At 44.4% G+C, this 13,685-nt stretch overlaps 1 protein-coding gene across 2 annotated transcripts; it reads right to left on the bottom strand.

Annotated features, from left to right (window-relative positions):
- Positions 1-9,515: 9,515 nt before the first annotated feature.
- On the bottom strand, positions 9,516-13,385 carry LOC125311821 (complement C1q-like protein 4). Of its 2 annotated transcripts, none has more exons than XM_048270171.1 (3): positions 13,094-13,385; positions 12,634-12,774; positions 9,516-9,955 (listed from the first exon to the last, which is right to left on the bottom strand). In XM_048270171.1, the coding sequence occupies exons 1-3, from the start codon at positions 13,317-13,319 to the stop codon at positions 9,681-9,683; spliced, it is 642 nt and encodes a 213-aa protein (XP_048126128.1). In that variant the 5' UTR covers positions 13,320-13,385; the 3' UTR covers positions 9,516-9,680. The 2 variants fall into 2 exon arrangements, with proteins under 2 accessions (XP_048126128.1, XP_048126129.1); XM_048270172.1 differs by having other exon boundaries at positions 12,634-12,771.
- Between the last annotated feature and the right edge of the window lie 300 nt (positions 13,386-13,685).

Genomic DNA, 13,685 nt, shown 5'->3' with positions numbered 1-13,685 from the left:
CGTTGCACCGTTGGTGGAGTGAAGAATTACGGAATTCTTGTTGAATCGTGTTGAATGCATGCACAAAGAGAAAGAATTTCGGAAGACACATTCCATTTATACCCTTCATTGGTCAACTCCGCCTCCTCTGTGATTTTGATACATTGGAGGGTTTGGTCGTTGAAATAAGGCTACTAGGCTACATCACAACGGCTCAAGGATGGCACTGGAACAGCACGAAGAGATGATCAGGCAACTGAAGGAAAAGGGGAAGACATATGCTGAAATAAGCCATAAACTCCTGGCTGAAGGGGTTATGAGAGGTGCCTCTGTTGCAAATTTTAAAAAGTTCTGTCTGTCATCGTACATGGACCGTATGGTGAGGTCACTAGGGAGGGATCTTCTGTTAGGGGCATCATGCTCCCACCTGTAGTGGCTTTGCTGGATTGAAAGACTCTTCTGTTAGGGGCATCATGCTCCCACCTGTAGTGGCTTTGCTGGATTGAAAGACTCTTCTGTTAGGGGCCGGTTTGGCCATTTGATGATAATTTCTGCAAACAAATGGAAGCGTACAGATAAATACAACAGTATTGATGAAATGGCTATGTGTGTGCGTGTGTGTGTGTGTGTGTGTGTGTGTGTGTGTGTGTGCGTGCGTGTGTGTGTGCTTGTGTGTGCGTGTGTGTGCTCCCACCTGTAGTGGCTTTGCTGGATTGAAAGACTCATATAAATGTATCATAAATTTGCGTAAGCTACCTGTTTGATGCGCTGCAAGTTTATGGTTTCTAATGCTTACAAGTTTTATATAGTCTTATGTCGAACTCAACAACAACAACTTGTAACATCTTCTTTTGGTCTACAAGCCGGCAAAAATGGTATGTTGTGCTTTGTTTGGTTATTATTTTAATAACGCTCAAGGTTGTGTTTGTGTTTATGAATGTATGATTGACTGTTGTATGTTTTGTCTTGTTTGTGTAGTTCTACGTTGTTTGTGTTTCCTTGCTGGAGAAATAAACATCAGTGTTGAGAACCTGGCCTCGGATTTGTGACTAAGGGCGGCATACTAGCCCTTCAACATCCATGAAAGGTTGTATATAGAAGGTTTACAGTTTGCCTCAATATTTTTCAGTGTGTATACAGTAATAATCTACTAGCTGTGAAAATTTCCCACTATTTTGCCTTCTTTAAAAACACACAAAAAACACACAATTTCTCCTTTTGTTTCATAAACAGACTAGGCCTACAACTACAAGTCATGTGACCCTTCCTTGTTACTTATGGTTTGTTTATTAGCCTGGTTGGCGTTGACCTTTTAACACTTAGGTTACTGCCAGCTCTTTATGTGAGTAGGTCAGTAGGAGCACAACACAAGTTACCCTAACATAAATGTAATCACCACAGGGTTTATGTGTATTCTCCATGCAAATTCATGCACCGAACCTTGATGCCCGTACTGTCTCAGTTCAATAGGAATACATGTACCGTTCCACCCCTACTGAGTACTGTCGATAAGGTAAAAGCATGACAAAAATCGCTGCTAGCAAACTGGAGTTGCTGCAGCTAATGGCTACAGCTCCAGTCAACTATAATGCCAATTTTAGGGGGCCTGCCTTTGTGCCTCTTAAAGCTGCAGTTGGCAAGTCTGACAGATTGAGGGGACTTAGCCAAAAGGTTGAATGTTTACAACTCTCATGCCCCTCCCCCACTACCACTGAGCACCATCTCACCGAGTTTGTGCTCGTCAGTGCGCACCAGACTGTGATTTACAGTCAGATCTCACACAGCCCTGCTCTGATTGGACCAGAAGAACCGGGAGCTGTGAATTTTTGCAAAACAAATAACATAACAGGCTCTAGGTGGAGGTAGAAGTGCAGGGTTTTTTTTCTAAAAACCGGCTGATTGATGTTGTTCTGTCAGATCATAGTGTCGGTTTCTGTGAATATGAAATCTTGCCAACTGCAGCTTTAACAGACACAAAAATGCAGTTAAAATTTCTGTGCAACATGAACTGGGCCCTTACGTGACCACAAGATGCGTTTTCAACTCATACGCTGTGAAGAAACCGTTTAAATTCAAAGTGCAATTGTTTGTGTGGGCGCTGTGGCCATAGACTGTATACAATAGGCTGTGACCCAATGCCTACAGCAACTAGCCTGACGAGCCAGACCACATCAAGATGTAGGGTCTGGGAATTCACCCTTCGCTAAGTCCCGCCCTCCAACATATCATGAATGGTACTTCAAATAGGTGTTATTTTAAATAGATTGCTGATGGGCTATACATCCTGGTGAACGTCTGTTAACAACTTCTTGCCGTTATCGTAAGGCGTGTATCTCGCGGTTATGGAAATATCATGCAATATGCCATTTTTTATAGTTAGAACAATATGTGTTCCCAATTATATCATGTTTCTATAGTGTAACATGTTATTTCACTGTGTCTTTACGTGGGTTAGGGCACCACACGTCCAAAAGAAATCCAGGTTAACATGGCAAAACTCGAAAAGCTTGTCAGACCTCCCGTGCCTAGTGACTGGTTGCTAAGCCACGATTGGCCTGTGGCGGTTTTCGGGTGTGGCTTAGCGAAGGGTGAATTCACTATTGGTAGTGCTCAATCTGAGGGGCGGGATAAACGGTTGTCTTTCAAATTCCCTCTGTGCGCAATAGGATAGCACTATAACTCCTGAGTCCCATGCGTTTTCCCACCAGCGGAGCTAGTTGGCTAGTTCATCAATTTTTTGCCAACTTAAAAAAAGATTAACTCGAGTGGCGATTCAAAGACCGCTGTTCACCAGCAGCAGCATCCATCTTTGTTTTCAAGTAGCAGGGAATTCATGCGGAACCGTCGCAACTCTGTCATCATTATGTTAAGCCCGCCCACCGACTCTATATACCAGTGGTCCCCAAACTACGGCCCGCCACCTCATTTTGAGTGGCCCCCCAAAACATGTCCGTGGTATATAGCAACCGGCCCGCACGGGAGTACGACATCGTCAAACTATAACATATATATATATATGTAAGAGGCCTCTGCTGACTGCATCAGTGCTTAAAGTATTCTAAAAGTTTATCAATTAATTGTTAATAACTAACTAACTTTTATTCAAGTCATATTTCTGGGACTTTCTGGGATAATTATTTCTATTTTTTATTCACTCGTTCAAATATTCATACAGAGTTCACAAATGTTCATACAAAGTTCTCTTCAGGTGAGTGAAAGTTAGAATGGTGGTCATTTCAGATGTTTTTTGCCAACACTTCATAAAACTCTCACAGTTTGATCACTTTAAATTATTTTTATTTATTATTTGTTTTCTCAAAGCTATGTGATAGGCTCAAAAGCATTTTGATTGCCTGTGAGCTTCAGCGAATAATAGCTCACAGGCAGAGAAAACCTTCCAAGACTGAGCCAGTGAGAAGGCTGGTTCAAAAGCGATTTGAAAGCGAAGTTCATGTCTTGGCCGGGGCAACTTTTTTGGACACACGGTTCAAGAAACATGCTTTCATAAATGACAGGAACACAGACGACACCATGTGAAGAATGGTGGGGGCAACAGCTAAGGCGGCAGCAGCACCAACATCGGCCACAGAGGAGATGGTGCAGCAAGGCCTGCACCTCAGTCAGTGCCTGAGGTTTGGACTGACTTTGAAGAGAGGGTGACCAGTTTCTACGCCCAGTCAATCAGAACACTCTGAGGCTATGCTTGAGGTCAAAGGATTTTTGTCTGAACAACTTATCCCCGCACAACTGACCCATTGCAATGGTGGAAAGTCAGAGCACTGGTCTATAAAAACGTGAGCACAGTCATGCAGACTAGATAGACTCTGCATTGTTGCCTCTTCCATGCCCTCAGAGAGGGTCTTTTCTAAAACAGGGCAAATCGTTTCGCAGAGGAGGTGCAGCCTCAGCACTATGAAAGTGAGTCAACATATAACAATATTGAAGCACTACTTATAACGTAAATAGTTATTTATTTTTTTCTTAGTATTTATTATTTGCACCTTTTGGATGTTTGTTCCACTTGATAGTTGTTTCTGTATTTAATTTATTTTATTGTTGTATTTTTATTGTTGTATTATTGCACATTTTGCGTTGTGTTTTTTTTTTTTTTTTTCATCTATTATTATGACATTGCCTATGCGTGGCTAAATGTTTGTTTTTTCATGTGTGTCACTTTAAAATAAATGCTTTTTACTACACTGGTAGCCAAACTCTTGGTTCATCAGTATTTATTAACTCCTTTCTTCTAAGTGAAACATGGCAGAGAACTGCTGTCATAGTAAAGCCGGTAACATGGCTCAAAAACACCAGTTCTGAAATTGCGAGTCATTGAATTGTCGGATCTAGGTTTTAGGAATCAATCAAACAAAGTCTCAGCCAGTCGGTCAGAAATCTCAGAGAGCTTTATTTACGGCACCGGAGACCCACGTCGTGTTGCTAACAGTCTGATGTTACAGAGAAAAGGCACACTTCTTATAGAACCTTGACAGAGCTTACATCTCTCCTTGTGGTATGTCAGAAATCCAATGAGCACATCGCCCATCCTGTCCGACATTGTACACAAGGATGTATCCCTTAACAACTGCCATCAGTGTCATTTATCCAAACTTTGACCTAACATACAAGAAGGCGCCAACCTCCCTAGTGGAGATGGCAGCCAGGGCCGCTTTTGGGCATTGGGCAAAGGGGCTGCTGCCCCGGGCTCTGACCACTAGGGGGCCCCAGCGAGGGACACTTAAAAAAAAAAACAATGAATATGATCATATTTTGATATTTGTGATGCATTTCCCCAACCGTAGTGAAGCCCGCGGTTTCTTATTGTCTCAGAGAGCGGCAGGCAGATGTTCTCAGTAAAACCCCAAAACTGTCCACTTTTTGATGAGGATCAAAATAGTAATACGTCTAGGCCTACTACCCCTGTTACATTACATTACATTACATTACATTACATTTGGCTGACGCTTTTTAACCAAAGCGACTAACAACATGGTAAACAGTACGTTTTTAGAACAATTCTCACAATTTTAGGACAGTTTAAAAAAACAAAAAAAACATTAGAGTACAGTAAGAATAAGTCGGGCCGGTGAGTGCTGTTTTTAACAGTTACTTGTCAGTTTAAAACGGCTGGTGAGTGCTAGGATCAGTAAGACTTGTTGTAAGTGTTGCTATGAGAGTAGGTGTTCTCTAAAGAGCTGGGTCTTCAGGAGTTTTTGAAAGTGGAAAAGGATGTCCCTGCCCTTGTAGGAAAACTGGCAGTGTGTTCCACCAACGAGGAACAACAGATGAGAAAAGTTTGATTGGCTTGAGCGCATCGGTGGTAGAGCTAGGCGCGCTCGTCAGAGGAGCGCAGCGGTCTGGAGGTAGTGTAAGTCTGTATGAGGGCATTCAAGTAGGTGGGAGCAGAACCGAGACTACTTTGTAGGCAAGCGTTAGAGACTTGAATTTGATGGGCCGCCATAGGTAGCCAGTGTAGCTGGATGAGCAGCGGGGTAACATGTGCCCTTTTGGTTGGTTGTAGACCAGGCGCCCCGCTGTTCTGATCATCTGAAGTGGTTTCACCCGCGCAGGCTGGGGAGACCTGTCAGAGGGCATTGCAGTAGTCGAGTCGAGATGACAATTGCCTGAACCAGAAGTTGGGTAGCATCTTGAGTCAAGTAAGTCCTGATTTTCCGTGATGTTGTAGAGTGCAAAACGGCATGCCCGGGCGACTGAGGCAACATGATCCGAGAAGTTTAGTTGGTTGTCAAGAACAACTCCTAGATTTCTTGCAGTCCTGGTCGGTGAAACAGACAGGGAGTCAAATTTGATGTTGATGTCGTGGTGTATGTAGGTTTAGCTGGGATGACCAGCAGTTCAGTCTTTGAGAGGTTCAGCTGGAGGTGGTGTGCCTTCATCCATGTAGCTATGTCTGAAAGGCAATCCGAGATCCGTGCTGGAAACCAGGGGGTCGCCAGGTGGAAAGGACAGATAGAGCTGTGTGTCGCCTGCATAGCAGTGGTATGAGAAGCCGCGCGAACGGATAATCTGTCCCAAGGAGGTGGTGTAGATTGCAAAGAGGAGGGGGCCCAGCACTGATCCCTGGGGACCCCTGTGGTTAGATGGTGAGGTGCGGATAGCTGACCAAGCCATGATACGCGAAACGAAGCGTCCTGTGAGGTAGATTCAAACCAGGAGAGCAGAACCGAGATTCCCATGTCAGCGAGTATAGAGAGAAGGATACGGTGATTAACTGTGTCAAAGGCAACCCGATAAGTCAAGCAGAATGAGTACTGATGACCGAGCGGTCGCCTGGCTTCTTTTAAGGCTTCTGTTACAGACAGCAGAGCCGTTTCGGTAGAGTGGCCGCTTTTGAACCCAGACTGATTTGGATCCAGAAGGTTGTTCTGTGAAAGGAAGTCAGAGACCTGTTTGGAGACTGCTCGCTCAATGCCTTTGGATAGGAAAGGCAGTAGTGAGACAGGGCGTAGTTCTCGACTTGAGCAGGGTTGAGAGAAGCTTTCTTAAGTAACGGTGTTACCCGGCCATTTTGAACGCTGTTGAAATGTGCCGGAGATTAGCGAGGCATTGATCACATGTGTGATAGCTGGAGCCGATGGTCGGGTTGATGGACTGAAGTAGGCTCGTAGGTATAGGGTCCAGCTTGCATGTGGTAGGACGGCTGCATGTCAGAGTCTGGACACTTCATTCTCGAGAGAGTAGTGAATGCTGAAAAAAGATGTTCCAGCAGTCCCTAGAGGTTGTAGGAGTGCGGCCTCTGAGCCAGATGCGTTGAGTGGGCATGTAGAGAATTTACTGCTGATTGCCGCCACTTTGTTTGTAAAAAAAATGAGGCGAGGGTATCTGCAGTAAGGCTGATGGAGGAGGAGGCAGCTGAGGGTTGAGTAGCGATTTGAAGGTTGAGAAAAGTTTTCGAAAGTGTCTGTAGCGCTGTGATTTTGTCATTGTAGAAAGCAGTCTTAGCAGCAGTGATGCTGGCTGAGAAGGAGGTCAGAAGTGTCTGGTAGTTTTTGGAGGTCATCAGCTAGTTTGATTTGTGCCATTTCCTCTCCGCCTCTCTGAGTTTGGTGCGCCAAGATCGGAGGGTATCATTTAGCCATGGATGAGAATGTTTGGATCGAGCTGGCCTTGTGGTAAGAGGGCACAGCTCGCTCTGAGACACAGGTCAGTGTGGAGCAGAGCGAGTCAGTGGCTTCATTAACCTCCAGAGAGGAGAAGGTGTTGAGTGGAGGTAGACCGGAGGCAACCACAGAGGAGAAGTGCGTTGGAGACAGGTTCGATGTTGCGGCGAACGTGACCATCGGGCTGAGGAGCCGGAGGCTGTTCTGTCAGGCTGACGCTGAACTGGATGAAGAAGTGGTCAGAAAGATGGAGAGGCGCCACCATGAGGGTGTCTGTGCTGCAGTTCCGAGTGAAGATCAAGTCAAGCTCTTTGCCAGCTTTGTGAGTCGGTGGGCTTTTGAACCAGTTCGAGGTCAAAGGAGGGACCAGGGCCAAAAAAGTCCGCTGAGCCTGGGGCATCTAAGGGATGTTCATATCACCGAGAACAAGAAGCGACAGTCATGCTCAGGGATGGAGGATAGCAGAGTGTCAAGTTCGTCAATAAAGTCGCCTAGTTGGCCTGGAGGGCGGTAGATGACCAGCACGTAGAGTTTTGTTCCTGACAACGTTACTATTAACAGTTCCACCGACACTGTGGTAGATTTTTTTGAAGATGTCATGTGTTGCCAGGCAGCAACCGAGAGATATATGTAGTAAAGTTCATGAAGAGTTCATGTGCAGCCAGGTGGCCAGGCAGAGGCTGGGGCAGGATGTCATGCATGTGCGCGAATGTGACACAGGCCTACTGGGGATTATTTAACATTTTTGTGGCAGCTCAGTGAGCTCATCTACCTATATGATTTATTGAATATACATTGATTGGATGAAAAAGGGTCTGCCGATTACATAGGGGGCAGACACTGGGCCAGGGTTGGCCATAAGTAAAAAAAGGAGGTGTTTTTGACCACATACAAAAACTTTCCCCCAAGGGAGCAAACTTCAGAACGTGCGCACCTTCTCCCCAAGGCCTGGGTCGTGGAGTCTCCGCTGCAGAGGACATCCATCATTCACAACCCCTGCCTGGCTACACTTAGTCTCTGTGCATTCAGAGCTGTACCCAGGAGGACTTGTGTATAAAAGGCCACAAGCGGCCACTTCTTATCTCAGACCGTTATCCGCTGGTTTTTTGTACATAGAGTTAAAAGTCAGTGATTTTTTCCACGTCAACCCCCCCCCCCCCGTGCCTGCCGACGTGTCGTGCTGCTGGAAGAAGAGGCATGTTAGTTTGATCTGCTACGCCAAATCGACTTCAATTATTTAATTTGTGACTTTGCCTTCAAAGAAACTAGAAAAGTGGACTTGAAGTAGGCTAGTCCCACACTGATTATCCTATGTCCATTTCAGTAGGCGGCTGGCCACTGCCTGAAAATTAAATTGTTTAATCGAGTTGTTTGTATTTGATGTGGCTGGGCTGTGTGTGTGTGCGCTAGACTGCATGTTTCAATGTATTTGACATTGTGCCTGGCTAGGGCTGCGTGCGTGTGCGCCAGACTGCGAAGCTACAGTGTTTCATGAGTTCAGAGTTCGGGAGTTGCCCATTAGGCTGACCTTGGCTACCGCTTGCAGTGTTTTGCAAGCCTTAGTTGAAGTAATTGATGGTACAATATAATATTTCATGGTTGATTTTGTTTGTGCATTGCCCCATATTTGTAAATCATCTTTTAAATAAACTACCAGTCCTTTTTCAAAGTTCTCAATGTCTCGTTTTAAATGTCAGGGCCCTCAGAAGTCTACCAATGAAGTGTGGAGCTACGTTGAGCCTCGTAAATGGTGTAAAACAGTGATTTATTTGCATGGCTAGGCTGATGCCCGAGGCACCCCCATCGAAAACCTGGCGCCAGATTTCGGAGTGCAGGGGACAAGCCGAGATGAGCTATGAGACAGAAGTTCACACTCAGTATCATGTTTCAACACACTTTAGGTCAATATCACACCGAACTTCTCCTTTAAGGTTCTTACTACGGAATCCACAGAACTTTCTACTACGTTAGTGGTTAGAGACAATGGGCTAGGACTGAGTTTCCTTGGCGATTAAGCCATACTGACTCAAGTGACTCGCACAACCCGGATCAGTTTAGTGAGTGACTGAGAATAACCCGAATCCTTAAAAGGGATCGAGTTTGCCTCCTGAAGAGCCTCCCGAAGAGCTTCTGTAGTCCTCTCTGGATAGTGAAAGGCCCTGGGCCCTGTATAGAATAAACTTATTTGTTATCATCAGTGTCATCATCAACACTCTTATTTGTGTCTGTGGCATTTCTATGGAAAGCCTTTTTGTGTCATCTTATACTCATCATTGCAGATCTGATCTTAGTAGGTCAGATAAGTATCTCTCTCCAGCATGTCAAAGCCAGCTGTGAAATGACCACCGATATATCTTGAATTCCTACTTAGAAGCACGGATAAGCATTTCCCTCCAGCTTTGAAATGACCACTCCCCAGCCATTTGGTCATTTTATTTGGATCTGAACACAACATAGTGAAACCATCTGCGTATGCAGACGAATCAGCACCGCTGGCACAGATGAGCAAATTGCCAAATCACATGAGAAGCAGAGAAATAGATAGATCGATAGACAAAGAGATAGATAGTTGACTATCGTTCCTCAGGCGAAGAGGAGATGTCCACTGAAGGTGGTGAGATGTCCGGTGTAGGCCGCGACCCACCAGCCAGCCTCCAGGAGCAAGGACACCGTGTCGCCCTCCTGCAGCTGCAGGATCACGCTCTGGGACGTGTTGATGTCGTGAGGGGCCACGTGGTTGTAGGCGGCCACCACCTGATCCTTGTTCTTCAAGAGCTTGGCTCCAGCTCCGTGGTCGCCTCCGGCAAAGATGTGGTAGTTGAACATGTAGACGCCATTGCGCGGAGCAGTGAACAGGCCTGGGGCAGAGAGAAGAACATGTGGACACGTGATAATCCATCTCTTAGGGAGCTGTGCAACGGTGTTCCGTTCGAAAGGGAACTGCAGCCAGAACGTCTCTATGGCAACATGAAAACTAGCAGGGCACTTCAAATAAAAACTGTTTTAGCAATAGAGTACTCAAGTGTGACGTCACACTGTCCTGGCAAACGGATTTTCAGTCTAAACAAACCAAATTAACAAGGGGAAATCCTATGCCACACAAACGTTTTATGGAAAAGGAACGATTTTTTTAGCGAAATGACTTGCGAGTTTGCTTTACCAATGATGTAAGTAATATTGACAATAGATTGTCTTCATAAAAAAAAAACTAAACTAACGTTGTGTAAACTGCTGTCAGTTGTGCAGTGCTTCGCCCCTACATGCAGGCATCAATCAGAGTATGGAGTCAAAATAGGGTCTTTAATATTGAACATCTTTACACAAGCTCTCAATATTAAAGACCCTATTTTGACTCCATATCAGAGTCTCATACTTGCCGATTTTTTTTCAGGTTTGTAAAATAAATTCCAATTTTTTAAAAAAAAAAAAGTGTCCAAAGCCACCCCGGTTGACAGTAATAACGTTATGTAATCAGAACAGATTAGGCAAATTTACTGTTACGTTATAAACTTTATCTTTCATACTAGTTCAGAGTTCGGGAGTTGCACAGCAGCAACAGCAGAGGGGGAAATCCTGCCAAGTTTCCCTTTAAAAGAAAGAACACAGCGAAGCAATGGAAAATGCCATCTCTCGTTTGGTTGTTTAGAACTGAAAATCTGGTTGTCAGGACATGACGTTTTCACTTTAATACTCTATTGAGTTCCCTGTGACGCTTCCTTGGATTTTATCCCTTGTGCAGTCAGTAGGGAGCAGGGAATTCTGGGTAGGGACCAGGGACGACCACCCAAAACAAAGTCAAGAATTTTCAGTTGTGCATCTGTGCAGTGTGCAGTCTCAAACCCAGCTTGGATGTAGATGAGTTGGTGCTGAGTGTAATGGTAGCTAGCTGGTACATAGCTGTGCAGGAGAATTCTGCCCATTTTTCACACATATCTCTATTTCTCGAAGTCACTGAGTGCCGTCGGTACGAGAACAAAGCCCTGATGCTGCCTAGCTCCAGTTGCTGCAGAAAACAGCTAGATCAGACCAGGCTGCTACACTATAAGGACCATGACTTTAAATATGCCCCAAGGGTGTAGCACTGTAGCTGCCTGCTTGCTCTAGCTGTTGTCAGGGATGGCAAAAAATAAAATATCAAATACCCTAATTTTAAGTGTATCAAAATAAACTACAAGATACATAGCCACACATGTATCAAAATAAAATACTATATTTTGGTATTTTGAAAGTATGATATGATATGGCATATATATCTACACTACCAATCAAAAGTTTGAACTCACACACCCTTTTTTTTAATTTTTTTATTTTTTTTTTTTACTACATTATACAACAATACCTACAACATCCAAAGTATGACAGAAGACAAAGGTCTCTAGAAATATATTATTTCCATGTGCCACATTTCATACCTCTTTGACAACTTTGCTGTCAATTGATATTATTAAAGCTAACTTCATTCTTTTCAATAAAATCAGTGAAAGACAAGCAGCTAACAAATGCTCACAATGTCTGGGAAATCAAGGCTGTTGGAAATCCCTCTCAGCTGACTACTGTATATCAAGTTGGTTGAGAGACTGAGCAAAAGGTCTGTACCTTGAAGAATTTAAAAATATTGAAAATGTAGCTTTATATACACTTGTTTGCTTACAATATGAATCAATGTGGGCTATTTCATAATATTAACCACCTACTCAGATAAATAAAGATAAAGAAAAAAACATAGATTTGAGAGTTGGTGTGTCTAAACTTGACTGGTAGTGTATTTGGTATGGAGCATGATATGACTTTCCATATCTGTCTATTTAATCTATTCCTTCCTATCTATTCCTTACTTTGTTGATTAAGTGGACAGGAAAAATGGGTTCACATTTCATGCTGCCCTTCCAAAGGGTTAAAGGTGCCATGTGTAATGTCCGCCAAAAAATCAATTCATACTCCACATTCCATAAAAGATGGGGCAGTATACCTCCAGAAACTGAGTTGGTCTACCCTAGAGTAACAACCGAGAAACGTGTATTGCAGTTTGGCTGGCGGTTATGTTGCCCGCATACCGCCTCCCATGGCCGAAACTGGTATTATGACACCTGTCGGGCTGTGGCTAGTAATTTAGCATGCTAATTCAGGTTGATATCTCTGCAGCACTATACCTTGTCATTTTTGTAACGACATCATCACCCTTATTTCTTCTCATTCTTTTGATGTGTGTTGCTCATTTTTTGGAAATTTTTACCTCAATTCTTACACATGGCACCTTTAATGAAATTGGCATTTTTATGGGCAAATTGGTCCCATTGCCTATGCCATTAAGTCAACTTTAGAACTGAATACAAGGAGTTGCCCAAGAGATATCACCAGGCACCCTCCCTATTTGTACTAGGTAACTCATAGGCAACAAGAAACCACAAAGAAAAAAAAACGTAATCAGACTACGACAGAGGTCATGGAGAGCAGGAGAGGTCATGGAGACTAGGAGAGGTCAATGGAGACTGTGTGTGGCTTGTAGTGGTCTGAAGGCTCGTGTGTCCAGTCTTACCATTGGTTTTGTCGTAGGCATCGCCGACGTTGGTGAAGACACAGTCGAATAGCAGGGTGGTGTCCGTCTTCAAGGGTCCGATGTGTTTGTCAGTCTTCACAGAGAAGGAGGTGGAAAAGGCCACGTTAGAGGGCCTGACTGCTGTGAGAGAGAAACAGTTAGTCTGTGTGTGTGCGTGTGCGTGTGTGTGTGGAAGAGAGAGACATTACCTTCACCAATGTTCTTTAGCTCCTTCAGGATAGCAACATGACAACTGTACAGAGACTGACAGGCCTGGTGGTAGGGCTAATGTTACTTAGAGTATTAAAATACCATATATTTTATGGGAAAGCATTAAAACGGGAAGACAATGGGGGAAAAGTTCAAATACGCTAGAAGTCCGGAAAAAACAGGTAGGTTGACAGCTATGTATTAACTCAGCAGACACATGAAGCGAGAGACAGATGGTGAAATCCCTTACCTCCACTCTTCAGTTCCTCAATTTGGGCTTTGGCCAGTCGAAGCTCTTCTCTCTGCTCCGCCATCTGAGCGATCATCTGTCTCTGCGCAGCGCGGAACTCGGACAGGTAGCTCTGCTGGGTGGAGGCTGCAGCTGCATCTGTAGCCTCAACATGGAGGCCTCCACGCTCTGCTGCAACCACAACCAGCGCAGACCACAGCAGCAGCAGCACACCAGGAGTCTTCATGTTTTAATCTCTTCAGCTCAAACTGGGCAGCTGGTCAGCATTAAACTCTGCAGCTCTCTCCAGTCCTCTGTGTCCGGCTCCGGTCTGTGGCTCCTTTTATCGGGGGCGAGACGGACTGTGGTCTTCCGTTGTGTGATTTTGACATCAGGGATGTGGATGTTGATATCAGCTGAGGTGGGGAAATAAAACTACCAGTGCATTTCCTGTTCAATGTGGTGTAACTATGAAGATCCTATAAATCTGTCTTGTGCTTGATACTGTAAAATGTTGTTACTCCAAGAGGTGAGCAGCAACAAAAAGCACACAATATAACAAATTCATTTAATTGTGCTTGATGCTGTAAAACAGGGGAGTCAGACATACAGC

Source organism: Alosa alosa, chromosome 18, assembly GCF_017589495.1.
Source record: "Alosa alosa isolate M-15738 ecotype Scorff River chromosome 18, AALO_Geno_1.1, whole genome shotgun sequence".
Classification (NCBI taxonomy): domain Eukaryota; kingdom Metazoa; phylum Chordata; class Actinopteri; order Clupeiformes; family Clupeidae; genus Alosa; species Alosa alosa.
This window is presented reverse-complemented; position numbering and strand designations above follow the sequence as displayed.

What these genes read in the sequence shown, in the direction of transcription:
- LOC125311821 (XM_048270171.1), bottom strand. Translation starts at nt 13,319, where the DNA reads ATGAAGACTCCTGGTGTGCTGCTGCTGCTGTGGTCTGCGCTGGTTGTG. An exon ending in TGAGGAACTGAAGAGTGGAG is followed by an intron (nt 12,775 to 13,093) that starts GTAAGGGATTTC and finishes TCTCTCTCACAG; the next exon opens with CAGTCAGGCCCTCTAACGTG. An exon ending in TGCCTACGACAAAACCAATG is followed by an intron (nt 9,956 to 12,633) that starts GTAAGACTGGAC and finishes TCTCTGCCCCAG; the next exon opens with GCCTGTTCACTGCTCCGCGC.